General features: G+C 27.2%; 1 protein-coding gene across 2 annotated transcripts; it reads right to left on the bottom strand.

Moving 5' to 3' along the window:
- Positions 1 to 488: 488 nt before the first annotated feature.
- Positions 489 to 27,165, bottom strand: LOC136976418 (UBX domain-containing protein 7). Of its 2 annotated transcripts, none has more exons than XM_067271681.1 (12): positions 26,822 to 27,165; positions 16,104 to 16,230; positions 12,786 to 12,853; positions 12,620 to 12,688; positions 12,414 to 12,529; positions 8,772 to 8,918; positions 7,688 to 7,778; positions 7,403 to 7,456; positions 7,277 to 7,338; positions 6,888 to 7,170; positions 1,469 to 1,548; positions 489 to 1,372 (listed from the first exon to the last, which is right to left on the bottom strand). In XM_067271681.1, the coding sequence occupies exons 1-12, from the start codon at positions 26,883 to 26,885 to the stop codon at positions 1,208 to 1,210; spliced, it is 1,326 nt and encodes a 441-aa protein (XP_067127782.1). In that variant the 5' UTR covers positions 26,886 to 27,165; the 3' UTR covers positions 489 to 1,207. The 2 variants fall into 2 exon arrangements, with proteins under 2 accessions (XP_067127782.1, XP_067127781.1); XM_067271680.1 differs by having other exon boundaries at positions 7,274 to 7,338; positions 26,822 to 27,164.
- Positions 27,166 to 27,444: the final 279 nt, after the last annotated feature.

The raw sequence follows: 27,444 nt of genomic DNA, 5'->3' as shown, positions 1-27,444 counted from the left end.
TATAAGTTAAGAAAAATGTTTTGTTTTGGGGGTCTGGAGCGGATTAATCCATTTTACGTTATTTCCTATAGGAAAGTTCGTTTCGGTTTGAGAGAAAATCGGTTTCCGAACTTTTAGAAACAAATGAAATTCGTAAACCGAGATTTGACCGTATTTAAAAATTCAAAACGATCAACATACAAACTACTTTCGAACAATCATTAATTTTAATTAAAAGCTGCAGCTTTCAAGTTGGGAAAAACTTGGGTTGCTTCACTTCCATCAAAATAGAATTTGTAAAGATTAAGTCAATTACTAAAAAATAATTAAATTTTTAAACTAAATCCAAATAAATCGGGAGTTCTTCCATTTTTAATTTTCATAATTTCAAGACCGAACTTTCACAGCTAACGTTCTCCGAAACGAACGAGAAATCTCAATTTACCACCGAAAATGTACTAAAAACTTCAAAAATTGACCTTATAACATTACGTAAGCAAAATAAAACGTATTGAAAATTATATTTTATTGCACATGAATATGATTCTTAGGAATTTACATATGAAGAGGATCAAACATGAAATTAACTATTTACATCCTTGGTATTCGGCAGTTTTAATTATGTAATTGTAATTATATAAGATGAATCGCGGTACAAAATATTTCGGTGTCCCGTCGAACACCGAATCGTGAGCAAAAATTTTATGGTGAAAAAATGCACCTTGTGTATAAAATATTGTACTGTGAATATTAAAAATTAACGTGAATAAAACTTGAAAAAATTACGCTGGTGTTGCGTATCTTATTGAAATATATTAAAGCCTGCATAGGCAAAAATTGCCATTTGAAAAGGGGCAAATATATATACAGGGTGGGCCAACGAAAACGAAACGGCAGAGTTTTTGGATAGTTGGATTTGTATTTAAGCAAATCGCTCTGACAGGTCGATTTTATTCTCGAGGGGGACATCTCGGAAATCATGCAAGGAAAAAAAATTGATCATAAAATTAAGGCTGATAATGTGTTATCTGTTAACTCTGCCGTTTCGTTTTTGTTGGCCCACCCTGTATATATAACCACAACAAAACCTCAGTATAAAATAAATTTAATACTGAACAACTACTGTCTTTCATGTAATCGGATGTATTACTGTTTTGTTGGCACAGTTTGTTTCTCTTATCTGTAAAAAGCTGTTAATTTGTGGGTAAAATGATAATAAATCAATCGGCTAATCATTTTTTAATTGGATAAATATCGTCTCCCTGGGAAAAAGTCCTGCTTCTTTCAGTGTTTGCTCTTTGTCGAGAGTACAGAGCCTTCTTCGTGGAAAATGTGTAACTAATTCATAAGTTTCGGCAGGATAACCGGAAGATACGGCATATAACAGTAGCGCCTAGGACACAAAATGAAATTCTGATTAACTTTAATACAAAATATTGCTACATTAACATGGTTATTAAATTAATAAAATCAATTTTGTTTGACCAACCTGTAACTGAGAAGAACAAGGAAATGTTATGTGTTGACGCCTACCATCGGGAAAACGTATTATCAATTCTGACTTTGGATCTGTAGAAATTTTATTTAGAAAAAAAAAGTTAAAGGGACTTTTTATGATTGAAAATAATTTTTTTTTAAATAAATTCAAACGTTTAAAATAAAAATAAAAAATTATTTTAAACAATTAAATTATTAATAAACTTAAATTACATCTTTAAAATAATAAATAAAATAAATATGTTATAAAATAGCATCGTCTATGTGTTGACTTCTGTTAACAAACAGAATAATAATATATTTTAAAATAGGTTATTTAAAGAAATAAAAATATAAAATAAATCTCTACAAAATCTTCAAAATAAAAATTAACCAAGCATAATATTTAAAAAACAAATTGATATTAAATTTTGTTTAAAAATCAATAAAACTTTAATTATCTGTAATTTTCTAAACATTTCTAATAATTAGGATATCATTAAAATTTTGACTTGATTTCTAATCGTCAAAAATTATTTTGGGATCAAATATATTGGAGGAGTGATAAAAAATTTCTATTAAATTTAGACAATTTTCTATTACTCCTTCAATATCACATCACAAGTTTAACTGTGAAAGAAAAATTCCTGTATAGAAGATGGAGATTTTCAAGTGGGTACTCAAGCACTATGAATCAATACCTATGTAAGTACTTCTTTAGAGAAAAATATGTTAATTAATATTTTTAAATCAAAATTTTTGTTAATAATTTGGAATTTAAAAAAAATAATTTTCAAACTGATTGTATGATTTGAAATGTTCCCTATTTTCGAGTTAAAGTTTTTTCAGTTGTCAATTGAAATATATAAAATTCTTTCTGCACATTTATCAAATAGTAAGTGCATCAAGAAGTTGAATTTTAGTTAAACTTTATTGGAGCTAAAAACATGATATATATAATTACAACAGAATAACAAAGGAGATAACAAAACAGATAACGCAGAAAAATTTAAATTTTTCAGTCAATCTACACGTACATTACTTGAAATTTATTTACAATTACACATTATACCATCATTTACAAATTAATTGTTAAATTTCTGATTTTATAAATGATCAACCACAAAATATTTTTTTGTTTGAACTAAATTTGTTTAAACACAAAATAGGAAATATAGGAATATATATATATATATATATATTGGCTATATATACTCTGTGCTTTACTTGAATGTTGATAAAATCAATCGGCTGCAAAGAAAAGCATTTTTTTGGAATTGGTTTCATATTAACACTTAATTCAACAAATGCAGACACAATTCAAAACATTTTTCTTATTAGTACATAACATAACAAAATAACAATAATTTGAGTTTCATTATAAATAATCAATCTTAATCGTGCAGAACGTTCATTTATGAAAATTTTTAAAAATCATTGAAAAGAAAGTGTATTAATTATTACTAGTTTTAACCTTTCAAAAGAAAAGAGAAGCCATACCATTGAAAATAATTTATTTTCTTGAATATAAGTGAATTGAAGCTCAAAAAATTATTAAATTTCACTTGCTAAAGATGAATGGATTGTTCTTAGAAAAATCTCAATTTAAACACTTTTCCATAGAAATATACAGTACATTCATCAATAAGAAGTGGTTTGTATAAAGCTACAGATGTACAGACATATGCTTACTTTTTAAACATGAGTGTATAATAACTTAATGGTCCAATTCATAGAGCAAAAATTAAAAAGACAAAGTTTATGCAAAAAATGCAGGCTCCATAAATACAGCAGTAGCAAGGCATTGATTCTGTTGCAATTTAACCATCAAGAACAGTCTTTTGCTGTTTTACTGACAGTGATAATTCCACAAAGATGTCATACAAACAATTTTATGAAAAGAGTAATTATTGGAAGGCTAGAAGCAGTCCAGTTGCAAACAGATATGTTTAGGACTCTGAATATGCAAAGTGTCATATCCAGGCTTTAGGCCAGATTTTAAAAAACAGATGATGCTGAGCATCAATGAAGAAGTAGACATCTAAGAGTTACTACCCCTCAATAGGACTGCCATTCAATGTTAACAGTGTATTGTAACAGAAGAATGCCTAGTTGGCCACTGGTATAAAAGTTTCACAACAATCTATCTACAGAAGAATGCTTCAGGCAAATGATCTTTTTGGCAGACACCCACAGTATGTTGCATTCCATTGATTCTTGTGCATAGAAGAATCTTTTAAGATGGTTTCTAGAACATTGACATTAGACTTTGAATGAATGGAGGCAATTTTTATGACATGTTCAGAAAGTGTACAGAATGATTCTTGGATTAATTAAATGTGGAGAAAGCAGGAAATCTAATACTGTTCCATGAATATCATAGAAAGAGATGAGTTTGGGGTGGCATTATGCTTAATGGCCACTTTGATCTCTAAATTGGTCAGGTGTACCATTATTGCAATGAGGTAGAGAGAGAGTTTTGGAACCCCCAAGTAAGATTTTCCAAAATGCTGTTGGTACAAATTTTATTTCCATGAATGATAATGCCCATGCATAGGATTGCATTTGTCAATGACTTTCTTGACAGTGAAGATATTCATCACATGGAATGGCTATCAAGATCTCTGGATCTGAATACCAAAGAACATGTGGAATACTTCAGGGCAGGAGATGAGTTGCATCAAGAACACTCCAGGAGCTTCAAGTTACTCGTGTTCAAGAATGGGGATTTGCTCCCAACAGAGCTAATAAATGTTATAACCAGCTTGAGCAATCACTGTGCAGTGTGTGCATGGAGGAGGCAACCGTACACATTAGCCTTTTTCTGTGAAGAAAAAAAAAAATTTACAATAATGCTCAGCACTTTCTTGTTTTTGGTTTAACATAATTTAGATCAAATTTTTGCTTTTATAATTGTTTTGTTGCATAAAGAATACAATGTTTTCTGCTTGTACATTAAGTTTCATGCTGTTTTGATCAGTAGTACCTGAAGTAAGTGCAAAAAATAAGCATGACTATTAATTTGGCCTGAGCATATTATTAGATTTATTTATATATTTCAGAATTATTTATACATCTATTATAAATAGCTACTAATAAATCTCATAAAATCCAAGTCATTTATCATATATTAAATATCTTAATCAAAATAAACTTACAAAAGGAAAGTTTTAATCAGATTTAATGAATGGTTTGATTCTGTTACAATAGTAATTGTTTCTTTTAAAAATGAAAACAATTTAAAATTAATTTTTATACCATAAATTCTTTTGGCAGTATTTACACATGAAATTCTTGCTTTGATGATATGATTATGACATGTGACTTACATCAGGACATGTCCTGATGTAAGTCACATGTCAAATTCAATATTTGATTTGTTTTGCAGGAGAGAGCGAGAGAAAAGAATTCAAAGCAAGTCATTACAGACATATTTATCATGTCTCGTATTTATTGCATCTACAGGAAGAAAAGTTAAAGAATAAATTAATAACAAATACCATATTTTCATGGAATGACCAGCATGCCAATCTATCTGGTGAGAACATGAAATCAGATATTTCCATATGGTAAAAGCTGGCATGCTGGTTTATACAAGGAAATGCCGGCATGCCAGTTTAAGTGAGGTTATACATCCCTCTCTAGAGAGCACATTAAAAAAACGAATGAGTTATGTCACATAAAAACAAATGCATTTTTATTCTAAACCTGTGAAACTGTAAGCATTACATCAAAAACTATGATGTTATGCCATGTATACATTTTTCCATTTTGTCTTTCTAACAACATAAAATACTCTTGAAGTTCCGAAAGTGCTTTTTTTTATGTGTATTTTATTATTTGATCCAAAAACACAAAAATAAACATATTAAATTTAAGAAACTGGCTGTAAATTATCTCAGTTTACACTGATTAACATTGGCTTTGTGTAAAATTTGCTGCTGCTGCTGCTACAAGTCATTGTTTTATTGTCTTAAAATCAGGAAGAGTTTTTGTTTACAAGTCGGTCAAATTACAATGTTTTTATTTTATTGTACTCGGAAGAATGTTTTCTTTAATGTTTAATTAACAACTAGTTTTGTTAGGTCTGATTAATTTTATATTTTAGTCTCAATTTAACCAGCATGCTGGTCTCCTCCATTTTTATGCAGCATGCTGATCATTCCATGAAAATATAGTAATAATTGATTTATTATAAAAAAATTTATCTGGATACATGGAATCAGTTGTGTTCTTGCAATGGGATTTACAACAAACAAGAAACTACATATAATCCTAATACTGCAGATTTCTCAAATAATAAACCAAGTAAAAACAAATTAATAAATTTAAATTACTTATCAGTTGAAAAATAAAATCCAAATAAATTAATTTCAAATATTTCATATTAAATTTTGATTGGTAATATTCATAACAAATTCATAATAAAATATTTACCGACATTTTTTTATAAAAATTAAAACAGTACATTATGTATTAAAATTATTTAAATATATCAATATAATTTAGCTGTAGTTTCATAGATAGAATGGTATAAAAGTTATGTAAATAATTACATAAAAGTTAATCTTATACTGAAAATTTTGAGAGAAAGAATTCTAAAAGAAAAGAAATAAAAATATATCTATCACATGAAGTAATAGATTTCTCTTTAGATTAATTTAAATATATTTACTAAGTTATTTTAAATAAAACAGAAAAATTATGAAAACGGAAATATTTTGTCTGTTGTCTTAATATAGTTTGTGAGGAGCTTCATCTTATTTGAAATTTTTCTCTCTTCTACATTTTTTTAAAATATTTTCTTAGAAAACTTTTTGAAACAAAATATTTTCCTTCTCACTAAATACATTAATTTTAATTCTGATAAATAGTTAAAAGTTTTTACACTAAATAATTCATAACTTGTAAATTCTAACTGCAAAATATTAAACAAACATACATTATATCTATTAAAATTAATTGGGTGATTGTATGTATGTATTTAATACATATTAAAAATGACCTGCTAAAAACATTCTGACAGCTACATACAGGAATCCCTGGTTATTTAATTAAATCTGATAACACAACTTCAAAAATTAACATGAAAATTTTAACTATACTGTTTCAATAACAAGAATACTACAAAGTTTCTTAAATTTTTAACTGAAATAAAATTGTCAATATTTTGGAAGTATAATATTAACATAGATACAAAGAATGTTAAAATTTTTAGCATAAATTCTTTATAAAATTATAATTGTTATTTTGTTATGAAACATCATTTTCTCGAAGATCTCAATTCTATTTCATTTAAATCAAAACTGTTGTTAGTAATCTTTTCAATTAAAGAAATAGCTTTGAACTTATAATCTGCATTTATTTTTATTTTTTAGATTTACTGTAGTTATAAATATATTAATTCTAGAAAATAAGATTAAAAAAATTACCTTCATTACTTCCTAAGTACATTTTCCAGTTAGAAGCTGATTTATCATTAACATTTTCATTATTTTCACAATGCTTTGAATTTTCTTTGATATGTTTATTTTTGGAATCTTGATTATTTGGTAGACTACTTTCAGAATCAGATTCAAATGTTTCTACATCAGTATCATCATCATCATCTGATAAATCTGATCCTTTTCCAGATAATTTCGAAACTGTTTCATTTAAAGAAGCTTCTATTGCAGCTTTAAGTTGTTGTTCTTCACTCTTATCTACAATACTTTCCTGCAAAATTAATACTAATTAAAACAATATACAATAAAATTTATATTTAATACTTAACAATTAAAATAAGTAAATAAATAAATAATAATTGTAATTATATTACCACTTTTAATTTTTTATTTGAACTTGTACCATCAGGAGAGGGTTGGTGACTAAGGAATTCAGTAACTATAAAGAAACATTTAAAAATTAAAAATGTATATTACATTATTTTATTAATTATAATACATACCTAAATCACAAAATGAAACAGAGTCGATATTGTTCCATACAACAAGCTTTTCACCTAAAATCATGTATTTATTAAAAACTTGATTAATTTGTTTAAAAGCGAGCAAAAGAACAAAATATTATTTTATTTTCTACAGAATTTATTTCATTTTTTTTAGAAATAAATGAAGTTTAATAAATAATGAAAAATAAAATATTTTAATTCCAGACTATTTAATTTAAAACTTTGAATATCAAAGTTATTCATTTAATTAGTTATATATATTGTTAATTAATAATAGCTTACCAGTTCTAGGATCTAAAATTGCAATGTAAGGATATTCAGTGACATTATAAAACTGTATATACCTCTGACCATCTTCACTTTCACAATAAACCTAAATACAAAATTTTTATTTCATCAGATCAAGGTTTACAATATTTGAAGAATTTTATTTATATAAAATTAAATAAAAAATTTATATCTTAAAGAATATTTTATAATTTTTTTAAATGATAATGATAACTTCCAACATCTAACAAAACTTTATTTCTTGTTTTGATTTTATTTCAAATGAAAAGTAGTTCATCATAAAAAATAATCAAATGTTCAAAAAATAAAAGCATTTTTCTCAAAGCAGTTTAATTTTTTTCATAAAAATATCAGTTATCAATTTTGCTATTTTTAGCTACAAGAAATTTGTTTTAAATAATAATAATGTAATATTTCAACATTTTTCTTCCAAAAATAAATGAAATATTACTCAAACTAATTTGTTTGTTTTGAAATATTCATATTGGCTGAAATAAATTAAATGAAAAGGATGTTTAATTTAATCATAATATTAAAAGTATATAACTACTAAACTATAACAATTAATGATGATAATAATAATACAGTAGAGCATCGATTATCCAAATACCGATCAACTGAAACATCGGTTAACCAAAAGCATTCCAGTTACAAATTCAAATTTCCACTAGTGCTGTGGTGTTGCAGCACTCTCCCCTTCCCTGCCAACCTAAACTGTACACCTACTTTAATGTACTATTTTATGCAAGGCATGTATTTGTAAGACGTGTGATACAAAATATATACAGTACAGTTTTGTGTTTAATATATTTTTTCGTAAATGATCACTTATCCGAACAATCCCAGTCCCGAATTGTTTCGGATAATTGATGCTCTACTGTATATCGTTATTAACAAAAATAAGACAAAGACAAACAAATTTTAAAGATTTATATAATAAATCTTATAATTTTCCAACAAAAAATGTTAAATTTGAATGGAACCATTATTTCTCTATATACAGTACATATCTGTAAATTTTTGACCTATATTATTAAAAAATTAAGCTAATTTAAAATTAACTTCAAAAATTCCTTACTTGCCAAAATACAAAATGTTCTGAAATAATACTCTTCACTGCAGCATTACTCCAAACATCTCTATTTAATACCTGGCAAGCAAATTCTTGGACATTTTGTATGTTCACCATAAGCCATCGATTGGTAGTTCGTCCAAGTTCTCTTGCCTAAAAAATAATGTTTTCAAAATATTTATTGTATTTCTTTGTTTTAAATTAGTATGCATATTTTTCAGCAACAATAATACTATTTTTGATTTTTAAAATAATAATATAATAAAAAACAATAATAATTTATAATATATATAAATTTTTGTTTCACGTGTCAATATTGTACAATGATTTCTAAAACACACACATTAAAGATCAAATACAAATTCTTGTCGAAGACAATTTCTTTTCAATGAAACCCACATTTATAGTTAAATATCTGATCTAATCATGAATATAAGTATAATATTGAATAAATGAAACTAATAAAATGAAAATAAATATAAAGGAAAATAGCAAAATATTACACTATTGTCTTTTTATCCCTGTTAAGTAATACCTTTACTTCTTTTTAATCAGATACTATAAAATAAAACTGATAAACAAGTTACAATTCATAATGTTCATTTTTGACATTAATGATTTATTACAGAATACAAAATATCCATCAAAAAATTATTTGCTACATTAAGATTTCTTTAGCCACATAGCAGTCACACAGCTTCTGTAAGACAACAAACTCTTTAAAATGAAAAACTTAAACAGATTAGTCAAAATTCTGAAAAAATTACTACTTTCTTAATGATACCATACTTTATGATAAAAATTTTTTGCATTGGTTTTATCATTTTTCAGAAAAATATCTAGCAATGAAGTGCTTAACTTTCCTGGTAACATTTAGTAGTGCCATCTGTTATATTTTATTTTAAAAACTTTTTCTATTTTTAACTACAGTCAAATTTCCATATTACAAATTTCTCCATATAACAAATTTTTACATCATACACTGCTCTTTCAGCCAAAAATATATGTAAAATTGCTTCTAAATAATGAAGTTGAATTTCTATATAACAAAACTTTTTTTTTACTTTTTAATTAATTTAAATTATTAATTTGGGAGAAAAACAAAGCAATCTTGTAGCTTCTTAAATTGGATCCAGGTGCAGTTCAGTCATAAAACCATTTACAGCTGTATGGAAATGGCTACAATTAAACAAGTAAACATGGGAGGACAACCACCCATATTTGGGTCAGAGAGGATATAAAAGAAAGCTTCGTACACAACCACCTTTCTGATTGGTCATAAGTTGGCTCCCAAAAAATGTTTAAATTGGAGAGAAGATTGGAGTAAAAGAGGTGGAGGGCAAGGCTAGCAGCTGATAACACTTGGATCTCAGAACTTGGCAAGTCTATTGACGATAGGATGAGAAGTTATCCTCCTCCGGGAAGAACAATTGGGTACGGATGAGGTCTGAGATCAGATGAAAAGTGCAGACAGAGCCTCTCTACGGTATAGAAATTATCAAGGAGACATCAATTCCTGATTATTCCAACTTATCCTTGATTGATAGTGTGTCAATCGATACAGTTGGTGCTGTGATAAACTGCATGTAACTGTAGCAAGATTTTTCTGAGAGTTTCAGGCCACAATGGGGCAATGACAAAACTCAAGAGAAAAAAAGGGCGCAAAAGAGAAAAAGGACAAAAAAGTAATAGAAAAGTAGGAAGGACAACTACAATAATGAACGAGTTGAGAGTGAATTTTTATTTCCTATGAACCTACGGTACATTTGAAACATCTCAGGCCCTACTTGCTCAAGAAAGCTGCTTGAGGAGACAGAGGACAGGCAGAGGAACCTTCACTTTGTTAATATAGTGTTCAAGCATTACTAAAAACATTAATGTGTTATGAAAGTTGATAAAGGCTCAAAAAAAAAAGACATTGTAGGAAAGTTTGGAATTTCTGCAAGTAGTTTATCAATCATAATAACAAACTGTGAATCAATTTTGAAATTAGCCAAAGATGCAAGATCTATGGGAAAACGTCCTAGAACCTGTGTTTATGTCGATGTAGATGAAGCAGTTTTAATGCTCTTAAGAGTGAAGCATATGATGAATAGAGAACATTTTTTAAATTGTTCTGTACTACCAAAGAATTACAATTTTTTACGTAAATGTAGTTAAACTAAGTTGTAAATACAGTATTTTAACACACAAATATAAACTTACTTAAAATTAAAACTGCATTCATATTAATTTAAATTATGTAAAGTAACAAAAAGAAATTATGTTAAAATAATACTTTATTTACCAAAACGTGTAATTTCTGTATAACAAAATTCCCCTATAACAAATTTTTTTTTTCAGAATTTAGCAACTTCATTATATGGAAGTTTGGCTGTATTATAAAATGGCAAAAAGTTGAATTTTGAGGGTAGAGATGGGTTTTATAAAAAATTGTAAAAAATGCTAACAACAAATAAAATTGTCATTAAGTTTGACCCTACTGAAGATACACACAACCCCCTTTATTGCCTCACCCTGTCAAGCTTTAATCACAAAAATGGCATTAATCCCCTTAATAAACAAACCTCCTTGCAAACTTTTGAGAAATTTTTGAGAAGCACAGGAGTTATTAAGCTTCAAAGAGGGTGAACAAAGTTGTCCCCCCCACACAAAAATCCAGAATAAATACAGAAAAAATCCCCAAATTTTGTTGCATTTCTCAATGTTTCAAGGTCAGAGTACAAAAATGTAAAATTCTGGGGTGTCATTTTTTTGACCAATCACCATACTTTTCCTCTATTTTATATAACAGCTGGGAAAGTAAAAATGCATTAAGCAATTAATAATGCACCTAAGCCATTGTAATAATTTTCCCATTATTTCAGCATACTGTGTTGAAAATAAATCAGTGCTTTACATCACTACACTTGATGCTGCAAAACAAGTATGGTAAGCAGTGCTCACTAAATTATAATGAATTATTTTTTAAAAACTGCCGGTACCATTATTTCAATTTTACTTTTCTTTGATCCTAAAGACATGATTAAAAACAAGCAGTGTGCATTATGACAGAGTGTGGTATGTGATGTACCAATAACTAAGCAATTATCATTCTGAAAAACAATCATTAGAAACATAAACTGTTATCTTAAAATGTATATTAGTTGTCTATAAAAGATATAATTCCATATTAAAAAATTCAAACTTAATTGTGACCTCTGATTTAAGCTAATTTTTGGTAAGAATACAATATGATGTCATCACCTGCCAAATTTCCCCAGGGCCAAGCATTCACTAAAACTTTTCATCACTTTTCTTGTTAAACAGACCTGTACCTTTTACATGTACTTTCATTATTACACTATTTCAAATGATAAAAAAAATTATCAAAAATGAAAACCAGTGATATCTAAAAAATAGCTTAAAATGTTTAATAAAAGAATATGTTTCTGATTTAATATATATATAACTAATAAAATCAGAAACAAATAGTTTCATAATTTCTCACTTCTTCAAGTGTAATATACTAATGTCACTGTTATTTTTGTTGAGAAATACTATATACAATACTCTGAAATCAAGTAGCAATACAAACATTGAAATAAAAAAAAAATTTTAAATATACGAGATTCTAATTTTGTAATATAAATAAATAAATCATCTTACTGATTCCAGAGAACCTCTATGCATTAGATCAAGAGGTGGACGGAACAAATCTTCTAAAGTTTTTCTCTTCTTGGAAAGTTTGGTTCCTACCAAAGAAAGATTCTCTTCTTGCCATTCTGAAAATTTAATTATGTTCAAATCATATTGAAAATTACTTTTCTCAAAGAAGATTAGTAAATTTTAATAAAATTCAATTAACAACATACTTGCTTCAGCTTGAAAATCACGAAAACCATCAAAAATTGATTGAGACGATTGCTGCCGCCCTCTTGGACCTAATTAAAATGACACATTTATATTAGTAACACTATTCAAAAATAGTCTATAGTAATTTTTCTATAAATATTTTTCTCTTTTATAAAATTTATTTACCAAAAGGTAATGTATCAACTAAAACTCCTCTTGTAGGTGGTATGGGTGGTCTTACATCTTCCCCATCTCTGAAGATATAAGAATACATATATATAATTAGATAACATTCTGTTTAATTTGTAAATAAATATATATTTATTAAATAAAAAGAAAAAAGTTAGCAAGGGCTCTTGCATGACTTTCTTGAAACTCAAATACATGGTTCAGAAAACAAGGAGGAAATCTGATAATTTTCAGTTACATTATAATATAAAATTTAAATAATAATAAAAGCTTAACAGGAGTAACATTGTATTATGAGAAATTTCTCTATTTCTCAAAAAAAAATATTTAAGTTTAAAAATCATTAAGGGTATGGCTATGTTATGAGATTTTATTAAAAAATAATTTTTATATTATTAATTGTTATAAAAAGTTAAAAAGCCTTATTTTTGGAGTATGGGTACATTGTTAAAAAAACTATTTGTTGGTTGGTTGGATTTGGGTTATAGAACATGGGTTTCAATAAGTCAAACAGTACTAGGTCCCTACTTGAGATATGATGCATGACTTCTTCTATCTCACTACCCTCTTGACTTATAATCTCCAAAATGTGATAATATCAATGCTCCACATATAGAAATATTCCTGCCAATTTCAATATTTTTGGTCCAGGGATCCTGATATATACAGCCAAATAGATGCTGAACACAGAATTTTGCAAGAGTTTTTATTAACACTTTTTGAGTATATGAAATGTCAAAATGTCAAAAATACAAAAAACTGAGGGAAGTCAAAATTGACTAATTGTCATATTTTCCTTCTGTTATATTCTATAATAGCCAAGAAAGTAAATTAAGAATTAATATCTGTTAGACAAATTTAATTAATTATATGAAAAGATTCATTTGAATAGTTTAGTAGTTAACAACTCAAATTCAAAACAATGCATTTCCCTTTTTCTTTTTACAGTGGATAATACCTACAAAATACAGAGCTCTTGTTTCTGATTACAATTACTGGCAGCCTAAAATTTAGGACTAGATACAAAAGAAAAAATCTACACAAAAAAGCAGAGATATCTGTCTTTGTTAATGATAAGTAACAGTAAACATTATTATTATTATAATATATTTAATTTTTCATTACTATTCAAACAATTATTCTTAAAATATTCTTCATCATTTTTTTGACTGTATTAAGACTAGTTTCGTCTGTAAGGCATTTTCCAGCAAAGCAAGACCTAGAGAGATTATTGCTTAGCAGAAGCAAGTTTACAAATGGTAAAATAATGGAATGAAATGAAATAGTTGTCAATCATACTTTTCATGAATACAGATGTCGTGGATAGATGTGGTCAGCCAATAAAAAAGTTTTCTACCTAAAAATGATGGCTATCAGCAACAAGCTTCATGATGATGGTAAAGGAAAAATCTGTGACACACAATCTGTTACAAAATACCTTGATAAACTGTATTATAAACATAATGCATAAATAAAGTTTTTGAAAAATATGAAATGGTTCTTTCTACATCTAAAACTGTGATGTGGAAATATGATCTTTATATGTTTTCTATTACAACTTTTCATTGATAAGAAAGCAAACATGTTGGCAAGTTGAACATGAACACATCACAATTTCTCCCCCCCTATTACAAACATAGTGTGTTACAAAATTATAAAATGGAAACATTAAGCATAGAAAAACTTAACAGGAAATTTACAACCTCTCAACTTATTTAAAGGAAATAAATGAATAAATTTAAATCTTTATTTAAAAAATATTAAATTAAACAAGTTTCAAGAAAAAGTGATCTAAAATAGCAATGCTCAAACTTTTTGATTGGTGGGCCAAATTGCAAGTAAGTCATAGATAAGTGGCTCACAAACATTTTTATATATTTTAAGTAGCCTAGATAAAAAAAATATTCTTTGAAGAACAAGTCTCATCCAACATATATACATGACTATCTATAAAATGAAGCACTCTCTCCTTTCATTTGAAATAACAAAGAGCAATTTAAATAGAGAATTGTATAACTTATGAATTACTGGTTTTTTGATCACTTGTAACTGATGCTTCAAATATCTTTAAAGGGTGGTATGACCTACAAACTATAGTTTGGGCATTATTGATCTTACCATTCAACAAATGGCCACAGTCAAAATTCAGTCCACAACAATCTTTTTTTCTCTCCCATAGATATAATTCAACATATAAATAATGTATTTATTATAATAAACAACATGCTATCTAACTTTCTTCAGCTTGCAGCTGCACTGTGTATTAGAATTAAGGTATGTATGGCTACATTAAATAATAAAGTTTTTTAAGATCATTTATGAAAAATTTTTATAGTATATTTTAATTCTTGAAGTAATAATTCATCTGAAACTATTATAGTAATGCATACAATTATAAAATGCAACAAATATAATGTTATTTTCAATAAATTAAACAAGTTATCCTTGGACTATAATACAACAATTCTGCATTATAGTTATTAAAAAAAATTATTGTTATGCTCAATGAAATGCAACAAATTTGAAGATAACCATTCTGTAGATTTTTAAATTTCAGTTTCACCATTTAATTTTAGTAAATGCAATTTTGAAATCAGTACTTTACATTTTCCCTGTTTTTTAATGATTTCATCCTGTTCTGTCTTCATAATAAATAACTGATGAAAAAATGTATAATCTAGTAATTAATATTTTTAGTAACACTGTTCAAATTTTCAGTTTTACTTCATCTCGATATATAAATCTGTATTTAAATAAAACAGGAACGCATAACAAGACTAATTTACACCAAATACTGTATACAGATAAATGTTGTTCTATTAACTCAAGGTATAGAGACTACAAACAAAGGCATGAGATACACAAAACTACAGTTGAATCCACCACTGTTCTTAGTGTAACCCAAAGGAAAAAAAAGTGTGTGTCTAAACAAAGGGGTCTCATATATATACATGTGTAAATGAAGGGGTTTTACAATGTCACCTGGCAACAAAAATATTTGAACCTTAACAATAAATTTATTTAAATCCTCAGTATACAAAACCTGGAACTAATTTTAACCATTAAAATCACACTGCTTTATGCAGAACCAAAAACATTTTCAGATACATTTGAGTCATCTTTAGTTTACAAATCAAACAAAATCAATTTGTAAACAGAAGATGGCTCAAATGAAACTGCAATTTTCTTTAAATAAATAAATATTTTGTGATATTCACATAAAACAGTGTATTTTAATTTGTATAAATATTTACAGAAACTGTTATATTTTGATTCAAATAAAAATAAAAGCAAATAATAATTGTTTTAACTCACTTTGATGAAGAACCTCTGGAAGGATTTTGAACAGTTTCACTTCCATAATCACAATGCATATTTATAGCAACTTCTAAATTACCATTACAAATTTCCAGCAAATTCTTTGCTGCATTTTCATCAGCACCTAATATTAAGAATATTCAGATTGAAAGATTAAAAAAAAATTAAATTAGTAAAATGAAAATTTATTATTTTTAACTATATAGATTAAATTTGGTAATATAAAATAATAAATTTGTTATATAAAATATTAAGCCAAAAACTAAATCTGTTAACTTTAACCTTTCAATATTTGAATTTCAACTTCAACAAAAATTCAATTTCAATGCTACAGAGGTGTGCATATATGCATGTATTTGTGTGTTTATATAAATAAATTTCTAGATCACTTTTAATGTTAAAAACAATAAAGCTAACATGATCAACTTTTCCATATACATGAATAAAAGTATAGGTATCCTTTGTACAACGTGGCTTCACTTTAACATGGTTCGAAAAAAGTTGGAGAAACCCCCCATACAACACTGTTTCCGGTTTCACTCTAATACAGTTCAAGAATTTGGGAAATCCTCTATACAAAATTTCACAACTTTTAAGTGCAAACTCCTTTATTCAATATTTTTTCATTCAAATTTATCCATGGATTTTAGAATATTGAATTTTTCAATTTGTTTTGTGTCGTTCATCAGGTTTATTGAAAACTGACAATGAAATCCTTCTTATTCCTTTTCCTAGCTTTCCTATCAACCAGGTATCATTGCTTTCAGATTTTAGGCTTTAAGATTGTCATTGTTTTGTTTCTATATTTTAATCTTTGTATTTACCTAAAAATGTTTAAATAAACTTTACTAAGTGTTTTTAATCTTTTTTTTAACTGTAGGTAAGTAATCATTTGTAAAAATTACAAATGAAATACAGCGGTATCTCGGTACTTGAACTGTTACAACTCAAACAATTTCAGTTTAGAACACAAATTCTAGAAAAAAAACAATCCGTTATTTTATTAATTGAAAATTTGTTCTATTTTTATCTTGTCATACATAAAAAATTTATATGGTGAAAATAACAAAATGAAGACATTGCTGATATTTCTGATCAAGATCGAAAAGAAGATCAGATGACGGCAATACCTTGCCAAAAGAAAATATTAATTTTAGTTAAATAAGGGCATTAACGCATAATACAGTACTTTTAATTGTGATTGTTAGTTAATTATTGATTGGAAATAAATTATTGACTGCTTTAATAAATGTATATCTCTTAGTAATAAAAAAGAACAGTATACTTTTGTTAACTTTTGGAACCTAACCCCATGTTTTCTATTAGTCTTTTGTTTCGTATAGCACAGATTTGCATAACATGGTACTTTTTTAGAACATAACTACTGTGTTATACAAGGGATACCTGTATTATGAAATCGTGTATACTGGATATGTATACAGGATTCCTACTCAAATTTTTATTTTGAATTCCATGACTTTCCCTGACCAACTTTGTCCAAATTCCCTGACCTCACATTTCTTACAGTATGGAATATCAACATAATAAAACAGCATTTTACTTACTGTAAACATTGAGTACAACTATCCCTCTTTTTACACAGTTGATATATTCCAAAAACTGTGCCAAAAAGTATAGTATATACATCCTGTAAAAAAATGTTTGATAGGATCCACTTCAATGTAATGAAAAAAAAAAAGCAATTTAGAAACAAAACATGGCCTTTTTTATTTTATCATCATTTATCATTATTTGGATGTAAACCTAGTTAAAACAAGATAGCATAAAATCAACAAACAGTATTTTCTGATGTACAAATGGTACTGTACTGTGTTTTTAAAAAAAATGAACTCTTGACTTAGAAACATGTACTGTAATTTTAAAACCAATCTTTCAACAAAAAAGGCAACTGTTTTAAATAGCAACATAATTTTAACAAAAAGTTAAATTTAAAAATCTTCAAATAAAGCCCATTTTTTACATGGGAAAAAATCCCATGTAAAAAATCAATCAGGCTATCTAATTGTTATTCAAAACTAACATACTACAGTATTACTACAAATATGATCAATGTTGACAGTTTTTAAGCCCTAAATTTGCCAAAATCTGTTATATTTGTTACCCAACTTTATGTCTATTAAACTATGTATCAAAGTGCAGGAAATTAATGAATTCTGTAGTCGTTACAGAAGTATAAATTTATACCTTAATAAATTTTATAAAATTTTAATATACTGGAAAGAAATTAGAAATTATGTTTTGTTACACAATAAAAATTATTAAAATAAAAAATGATAAATAATACCAATAAATTACAAATATTTATCAATTTTCAGACTTTGTTCTTATTTTTTAAAATCAATTCATTAACACCTTACCTCCAATTGAAGGTGTGAATGATAATTGTGGGGAGGTTCTGAAAGGGTTAATAGATTGGATTTGGAAGCAATTGATACTTTTCTAAGAATATAAATTGCTTCCAAATCCAATCTCTTAATGATGATCAACGAGATTTGTATCAGAAAAAAAAATACACTTCTTTGTATGATATATGATGTTTTGGGTTGTTTGTATCTGAAATTTGGAAACTTTTCAAATTTCAGATACAGATTTGCAAGTTTGCACTTTCCAAAAAACATTTTTAATGGACATGACTTTAGAGCCTCTCTGAATAAATCCTATTGTGCTACTTTTGCCACCTTTGATTTTAGACACATTTTGTTGCCTTTTTATAGACTTAAATTTTTATATTCCAAATGCACTCTGCAATGAAAAGGATTAACTCCACAGTTTACCACTTGATAGTACTAATCTTCTCAGCACAGCATTGCCAAGTCTATGAATATCAAGTAGATACAGGGAATTTGAAAGTGTAAAGAGAGAAAAAAAAGAATGTTTCCTCTTTTTTAGAAAATATAAGGGAATTTTACACAAAAAATTTTAAAATAAATGGACACTTTTCATTCTGATGGACCTCAAAATGAAAATTAATAATATTAATATAATAACTATCGTTTAATATAGCTAAAATGTCCAAGAGCTTTTACATCAGAATGCTTGTAACAGTAATCTGCCTTTAAAAATTTGCATTAAGGTTTTCTTACTGATATTAAAAATTTAGATGTTTAGGTACTGACATCTCCAGATGAATGAAAAAATTTTGTTTGCCTGAAGATGAACATAAGTTCAAAAGTGCTAGTGAAAATAAAAAAATTGTCAACCTGCACTCAGTTTTTTTTTACTTCCTTTTTATGTGATGTTTGGTGTGAGGTTCAAGCTGTATTGTGTAGTATGAATAACACTTAAAAGCTGGAATTTCTTGGATAAAATCTCAAAGCACATTTCGTACTTTTCCAGCAATAACTTTAATCACTTGTTCCATTTTAGAACTCAATAGCTCTTTCATTTTTGGAACAGCTTTTAACTTGAAAGCAGGCCTGTAAATTTGGCCAAAAATGTTTGTTCCATGATTAAAGTTATTGCTGGAAAAGGCATGTTTTGTAAATTTTATAGGTATGAACATATAATAGTAGTGCTTACTGTTTTTCTTCCATAATGGATGTCAAAATTTAATAGATTTAGTGCTCACCATAAATGATAGTGTTGGAACTGTCACTAAGTATGATAACAGAATAATATGGAAGATGTTCAATTACATTAGATGTACAATCAATTACAACAATTACATAATGTTAGTATTTCTTTGTTTCTAAGGCTGCAACATATACATCCCAATTTATTACAGTGTTTTCTATTACTCATGATCGAAAAATAAATGAAAAATAAACAATATCACAAATACAGCATATGAAAATATTCACCTAAAAATTATTATCGTGTTTAATAAAGTTGAAAATTTTCATACAAATTAATTTTGGTTTGATAAACCAAAACACATTATTTTTGTGTCACTTTTGTATGCAGAAGTACTGTACATATTCTACATTAAAATTGTAAAACCTATTGAATGTTCAACTTCAGATTCTAGAGTTTACATTAACCAAGGAAATTATTGAATTTTGTAATAAGCACACTCAGGTTAAATTCAAATTTTTATTTAATTTTTAAGAAAAAAATAATTAAGTCATACAGTGAAAAGTTTAAAAAGAAAAAATTATTGTATTAGCTTAATGTCACTGAATTTGAAAACAAGAAAAACAAATCAACCTTTAATTTTCTATTTAAATACAGTAATAATACTTCCTTTAAAATATACAATTCATTTGTACTTGTAATAGAAGAATGGAAAATGTTATTATTCCATGTTTATATTATTTTCAATAAAATTAATTTAAATCACCATTATATTCCATTAACTTTATTATTGATTCTCAATATTACATTGAATCATAAAAAGAAATAATATTTTTTAATTGTACCATCACCAGAGGGAAGATTTTTAAAGTTTTACATATTGAGATAGACAAGTAGCTTCTAAGAAAAGGTCAACTCTGCTATGGAACTTTTAATTTCCTCATGCATGTGCAAAAGTACAAAGTTAGAAAGGACAAAGTTGCACTTTTATGTATTGTCTATATTAAAAATTTCCTTAAATTTTTGTAATTTTAAACAAATAATATTTATCATCATTGTTTTATAATAATTTTTTAATACTCTCTGTACATTTCTTAATTTAATTGCATTTACTAATTAATTAAATTACATACTATCTAATACTTACAAGGAGACCCTACGGCTTTGGGGAAACTGATTTTGATGATCTTTGGTGTGGAGGTAGTACACCGTGTGAGTGTACTACCTGTAAAATACTAAAGTGCAATACTCAAATGTAATCGAGAAAAATGAACTTAAAGTTTTCTTTAGCACTTTATGTATAAGTTACGCGTACTATGGCTCAAGCGTGCTGTGGCGTGAGTGGTAACGCTCCTGACTCGTGTGCTGGCGTGCTCGGGTTCAATTCTCTTGTGTATAATTTTTTTTTTAATTCATAAATACTTAAAATAAATAAATAATAAATAATAAATAAATTATAAGTATTTATGAATTAAAAAAAAATTTTACAAAAGAGAATTGAACCCGAGCATGCCAGCGCACGAGTCAGGAGCGTTACCACTCACGCCACAGCATGCTTAAGCCATAGTACGCGTAACTTATACATAAAGTGCTAAAGAAAACTTTAAGTTCATTTTTCTCGATTACATTTGAGTATTGCACTTTAGTATTTTACAGGTAGTACACTCACACGGTGTACTACCTCCACACCGAAGATCATCAAAATCCGTAGGTTCTCCTTGTTAGACACTTTTATAAACACTCATTGTAGTCACTACTTATTTTTATTTAGTTTTTCCTCAAAAGATTTTGTTGCATTTAACTTTTTTCAGTAATACTTTCTCCATTAAAAGATATCTAGCCATCTGCTAAGAACACATACTATGAATATAGAGAATAGGATATCGTATGACTTTGTTGTATTGTGATATCAATAGAATTGAAGAGCTGAAAAGAAAAAAAGCAATCCTTGCACTTGTTAGGCATAGAAGAGGCAATCCTTGTTCCTGGCAGTTGCAGACAGGCAAACTTCGCACTTGCCACCACAAAAGAGGCTATCCTCATATATCCCCTTAAATGGCTATAGCATTTTGCACTGAGGCAAACTTAAATATGGCACCTTTTGGATAAGCCTTTCATTAGTCCATTAGAAATTTAAAAATTATAAAATCACTTTTTATTAATATAATTTTTCATACTTGTGTGCAACAGTTTTCTGTAAATTTACTAGTTCACTCATGTAAAATTTTGGAATTTTGTCACTGCATCATCTTGGTGCCCTGGCACCTACCACTTCTGCCCCTGCTTTTTCTTGACTCAGAATGTACTGTACCTGCCAGCCATAGGAGAGGTGATCCTTGCACAGGACAGGTACAGAGAGATGATCCTTGCACTTGCTGATATGGAGAGAGAATCTAAGAATACAGCAATCAATTGTGATTGCTGTATTCTTATGTTTTTTGTTTGTTTTTCATGACTATTTTCTGTTAGGAGAGAAAAATAAAAAAAAATGGCATTGCATGCACCTAAATTCCATTAGGCATGTTCAATTGTGTCAAGGAACATGGACATATCATTTTGACTCCACTGTATAATAAAAAGAAAGTCATGGATCCCCAATTTTTACATTTAAATTTAAATAGACCATCATTACATTTTTGTATTCCTCATCTCAATTAATGCAAAATGGCAAAGTTTCATCAAGCCCATCAAATTTTGAGAACAAAGAACAAACTCAATTCTATAAGCTCATAGAAGAGGTGCTAGCTACCTTGCAACATCACCTGACAAAGTTGTGCAATCAATGCAATATCATTTTGTCATGCATGCTTATGCTACATTCTTATATCTTGAAAAAAAAAAGTCATGCACCCCCATCTTTTATGATGATTTTGGATTTCTCAATGCAATAAATGGAAAATGCTAAAACTTTGTCAAATCAATCAATCAAATATTGAGATTGAATGCAATACAAAAACCATATAGAAGAGGCTTCACTAACACTCCACCTCAAATATGTATAGAATTTCTATAAAATTAACTCCAAAAAACTACAGACTTAATATTTGCAAGTCATAATTTTCAAACTGATGAGATCACATCTGAAAAAATATACTGTTTTAAGAGTAACAACAAGTCTAATCACAGTTCTGTGATTAGATGTCAATTTTTATTGTTGAACCCTTTAGAAATCCAGAAAAACATAAAAGAGAAACAAATGTTTTTGGAATCCACCTGATTCCAGTTTCAGATTGAAATAGTTTTTCTATTCAGTGCATTCCAATTAGAAACAAACTATTTCAACCTAAAGCTGGAATCAGATGGATTTCGAAAAGGTTTGTTTCATTTTCCACATTTTACTGGATGCTGAGAGGTTCTATGATTAGATGTTAATATGTCCTAGTAATATAATAGTACATTTTTTTTTGTTTTTAATAAAAATTGATTTTTGTAATAAGCAAGCAAAAATAAATAAATAAAATCACTGTACTTCCTCAGTTCTATCTCAATTTATTAGATATAACTTATTTTTTAAATCTTTTTTTCACAAGTTCAAAATAGAGGCATATCTTAGATGTGATGGTATCTTATATTTGCAGTTGAAAAAACAATCAATAGTCATCACAAGTAGACTACATGATGCATTACATATCAATAAGACATTATAACACACATTCCTCAATGCTCACATCAGTTCAAACAGATTTGTCTGATGATGTGCATTTAATTTAAACTGCTTTTTAGCATTTAAAATGCCTGATGACATTTTATTTATTTATCCAATGTTTAAATGGCTTTAAAAATATTTGATTACTGTCCTTATAATATATACCTGAAAAATTAAAAAATAATAATAAATACATTATAAATTGTATTATAAATATTTTTTACAAAGTTGTTTATATTTAAAAAATTGTAGATGGAGCACATCCTGAACCCTCTCCATCAAAAGTATAGCATGATAAAAAAAGATCTTTTTGACAAATTATAAGAAAATAAAGTTGTTTTAATGTTGCATCGGAAAAACAAAGAAATAGAACAGCAAGCTTTACCTGTTTCATGGCATTTGTGTTGTTTTTAACTTCTCATTACAAAACAAAAAAAAACTATTAATTATTTAAAAATTTTTTATTTTGTAGAAAAATCTTAAAATTCAACTTCAAATTTTACAAAACATCTTAGAATTGTGTCACAGAACTCAAGAAATACAATACATTGAGTCTGTGATATATTCACAACACTCAGGAAATTTGGATTCATAAATTTTTATCTCACTGGAGGCTCTAAAATGAGCTTTTCACTATAGATCTCTGGCATTTATCATCAATTGTTCTTAGTGCACCATGAATTCATATAATTTTTTGAACAGTCTTCTTTTCATCTAAACACCTCTTTCATCTCCTTTCTATTTATTCAATTATTTATTAAAAGCATTAAATGTTTTTAATAATAATTACAAATTATAGAATGACTAACTCACCTGAAATACTTTTTTATATACTTCACATGAGTTTGTCTTGTTTAAATTATAAAAGTATTAAATATTCTATTTTGTCTAATATTTTTGTTATTTTTCTAGATTTTTGTCATAATTATAAAAAAATAGTCAAAATATATAATTTTAACAAAATTATTATAAATAATATATAAGATCAAATGTCAAAATAAAAATTCCTATTATCGGGACTATGATAGCAGTCAGTTATATACGTAACAATTTGCAGATACATTTGCAAAGCCAACTGTTAATGTAGATACATATTTAATTATCTACTTATAAATGCACCATAAAATAAATGATAAGTTGTTTACTTCTAGTAACAATGATATGGAAAAAAATTTAAGATATGAATTTTGTTACAAATTATTACATATTTAACATTCAAACAAATAGAATTTTAAATCAATAGGCTAATAATTAAATTATTTTAATTTAAATAAATCCAGAAGTGATCCAGAACATATTTCAAGCCTGTAATTCTTGTATACTAGTAAAATATTGGGTTGTTCAGAAAGTAATTTCATTTTTTTATTACTAGAGGAATTAGATGTATTTTTACCAGCCAATTTTATTTTAAACCACATTTTCATTATATACTTCGACAGCTGACATTTTAAGGCTTATTTGTAAAAAATTTTGTTTGATTCTGTACAATTGTTTTTTTCCGGTGACCCATCAAATATGGAAAATCGAAAGCCTCATTTACGGCATATTTTACTTTTTTATAACTAAAAAATCAAAATGCTGTTCAAACAAGAAAAAATTGTGGTGACGTTTGGAGAAGATGTGTTGAGAGAAAGACAGTGCCAAAACTGGTTTACAAAATTGCACTCTGGCAATTTTAATATCGAAGATACACCACATTCTGGATGGCCATTTGAAGCCAATGAAAACAAAATAAAGGTACTGATTGAAGCAATCTGCCGTATAACAAGACGTGAAATCACTAAGAGATTAAATCTGTTAAACTGAACCGTTTATTATTACTTAAAACGAATTGGTTCCGTTTCAAAGCTCGATATATGGGTTCCACATGTTATTAACGAGAGATGCTCTCTATGGTGGGATTTTAAATAAATTTTTTTTTGAGCTTTTACCAGACAATTTAACAATTGATTCAAAAGTGTACTGCCATCGAGTAAACAAATTAAGTAATATCATCAAACAGAAAAGACCAGAATTGATCAACAAACAAAGTGTAGTGTTTTACCATGATAATGCCAAATTTCACACAAGTTTGGTAACTCGTCAGAAACTGTTATAGCTTTAGATGGGATGTATTGTCATATTAACCATATTCGACAGATCGGGCACACTCAGATTATTACTTGTTCTGGTCTATACAAATTTTTTTTAACTGTAAGACATTTACTTGAAATGACATTGTCAAAAATCACTTGGATCAGTTTTTTGTAAACAACGATCAAAATTTTTATGAATGTGAAATCATGCTACTACCAGAAACAATGACAACAGGTATTTGACCAAAATGGTCAATATATAATTCAATAAAATATTTATTTATTATAAGAATATTGCATTTATTTTTCTATGGAAAAAACAAAATTACTTTCCAAACAACCCAATACATTAAATATATCACATACTAGAAATTTCAAGTTACACATAAAAAGCATTAACAGCAATAAAATAAGCTATATCTTTGAAATTCCAGCAACTTAGATTTATTCAGAATATACATTTTGTCCATATTTAAATATGGACAAAAAGCCTTTCTTGGGTTGTTCTTAAATGAACATCAAAAGAACAATGAAATGAACCTAAAATAAAAAAAAGGAATAAAACTTTTAAATCACAAAACATTGGTAAAATTTAAAACCATTAGGATATATAAACATTTACAAAATTTAAACATTATAGTCAAAATAAAATAAAATAAACAACTAAATCATCAATCAAAAATAAATTAAAATCAAAACAAGAAAACGTATTTGGAAAAAAATACATTGCTAAGGGATTTCAAATAGCAACCTCCAAGCATAAGAAATCATTTCTTACGTATCTTTTACGTTTACAGATTTGGTGCTCTGTGCAGACTAAATCCAAGTCGCCAGAATTTTAAAAGGCGTATTCTTTTATCGCCAACACTTGCGCATCCAGTCGGTTTTCCTACACGCAAAAACAATTTTCTCGTGGAATATGCTCGAGATCCGAAACACAAACACAAATCACCAGCAGCACATAGATTTATGTCATTTCCAAAAAATTTACAACACAAAAGCTGCACTCTAACAACAAAACATCATCTTCAACACAAAGTACCATCATTAATCCAACATCCAAAAATGGTCAAAAAATATAAATATATTTGAAATATAAAATATATGTTGGTCAAATTCATTATGTGATGTTTATATATAATTCAAAATAACGAAAATAAGCATTATACAGTACCTTATAAAAGAGCTTACTAGGATCCTGTAACATTTGGGATTCAAGATTTAAATAATCCTGCATACTTTGTCTATTTATATGCTGAGTCAGTGACATTGAATAATTTTAGAAACAATCAAATACTTTTTAATTTGAAACATCAAATATAGAAATTTAAACATTGTTTACTTCAACTAAATGCAAAGTTGTTTGACATTTGCATACTTCTTTAAAGAATTTTTGTTTCTTAACAAAAAGATGGGAAATTTTTTTTGTTTTAAATAAACTTAAAAGAAAATGTTCTCACCTGTAATGGCGCAAAATTTTTCAATAAGAGATTTAAAATGTTTTGGTTGTGAACTCGAGGCCATTATCTGAAAGATTTTCAACTAAACAAAAGCATTATAGACTCGGGCGATTTTTACAAAATTGTTTATTGACCTCTAAACGAATAAAAATGGTTTTTTTCGATGTCAATTATTATAAAATTTAACGTTTGTTAACCCCAAACTTGTACATTTCATTAAGTTGTCATCATTTTTAATTTTGAAATCTATTTTCTTTTACATTAATTTCGAAAGATTGCAATTCATTCCCCCCATTTGTTTGTTCGCAAAATAAAGCGCCACGTATTGTCAGAAGAATTCGTTTATGATTGTCGTCTGGTTTTTCAAAATTCGATATATTAAATTCGTATAGTTTAATTATATAAAATTTATTTTCTTACAGAAATTTTATTGAATTGTAATATAAATTTTTATAAAATAAAAATTATAATAACAAAATTTTATAAACTCGCGTTGCGGGAATGAGCTTGAAAATTTTATTCAAGATAAATTATATTTAAATGAAAATACCTTTTTGAAATAATATCCGTTTTATTAAACGAGTTTAATATTACTTCTTTTTTCATAATATTATAATACTACA

Source organism: Centruroides vittatus, unplaced genomic scaffold, assembly GCF_030686945.1.
Source record: "Centruroides vittatus isolate TY-2023 unplaced genomic scaffold, ASM3068694v2 contig_400, whole genome shotgun sequence".
NCBI lineage: Eukaryota > Metazoa > Arthropoda > Arachnida > Scorpiones > Buthidae > Centruroides > Centruroides vittatus.
The sequence above is the reverse complement of the archived record's forward strand: the minus strand, read 5'-3'. Positions and strand labels throughout refer to the sequence as shown.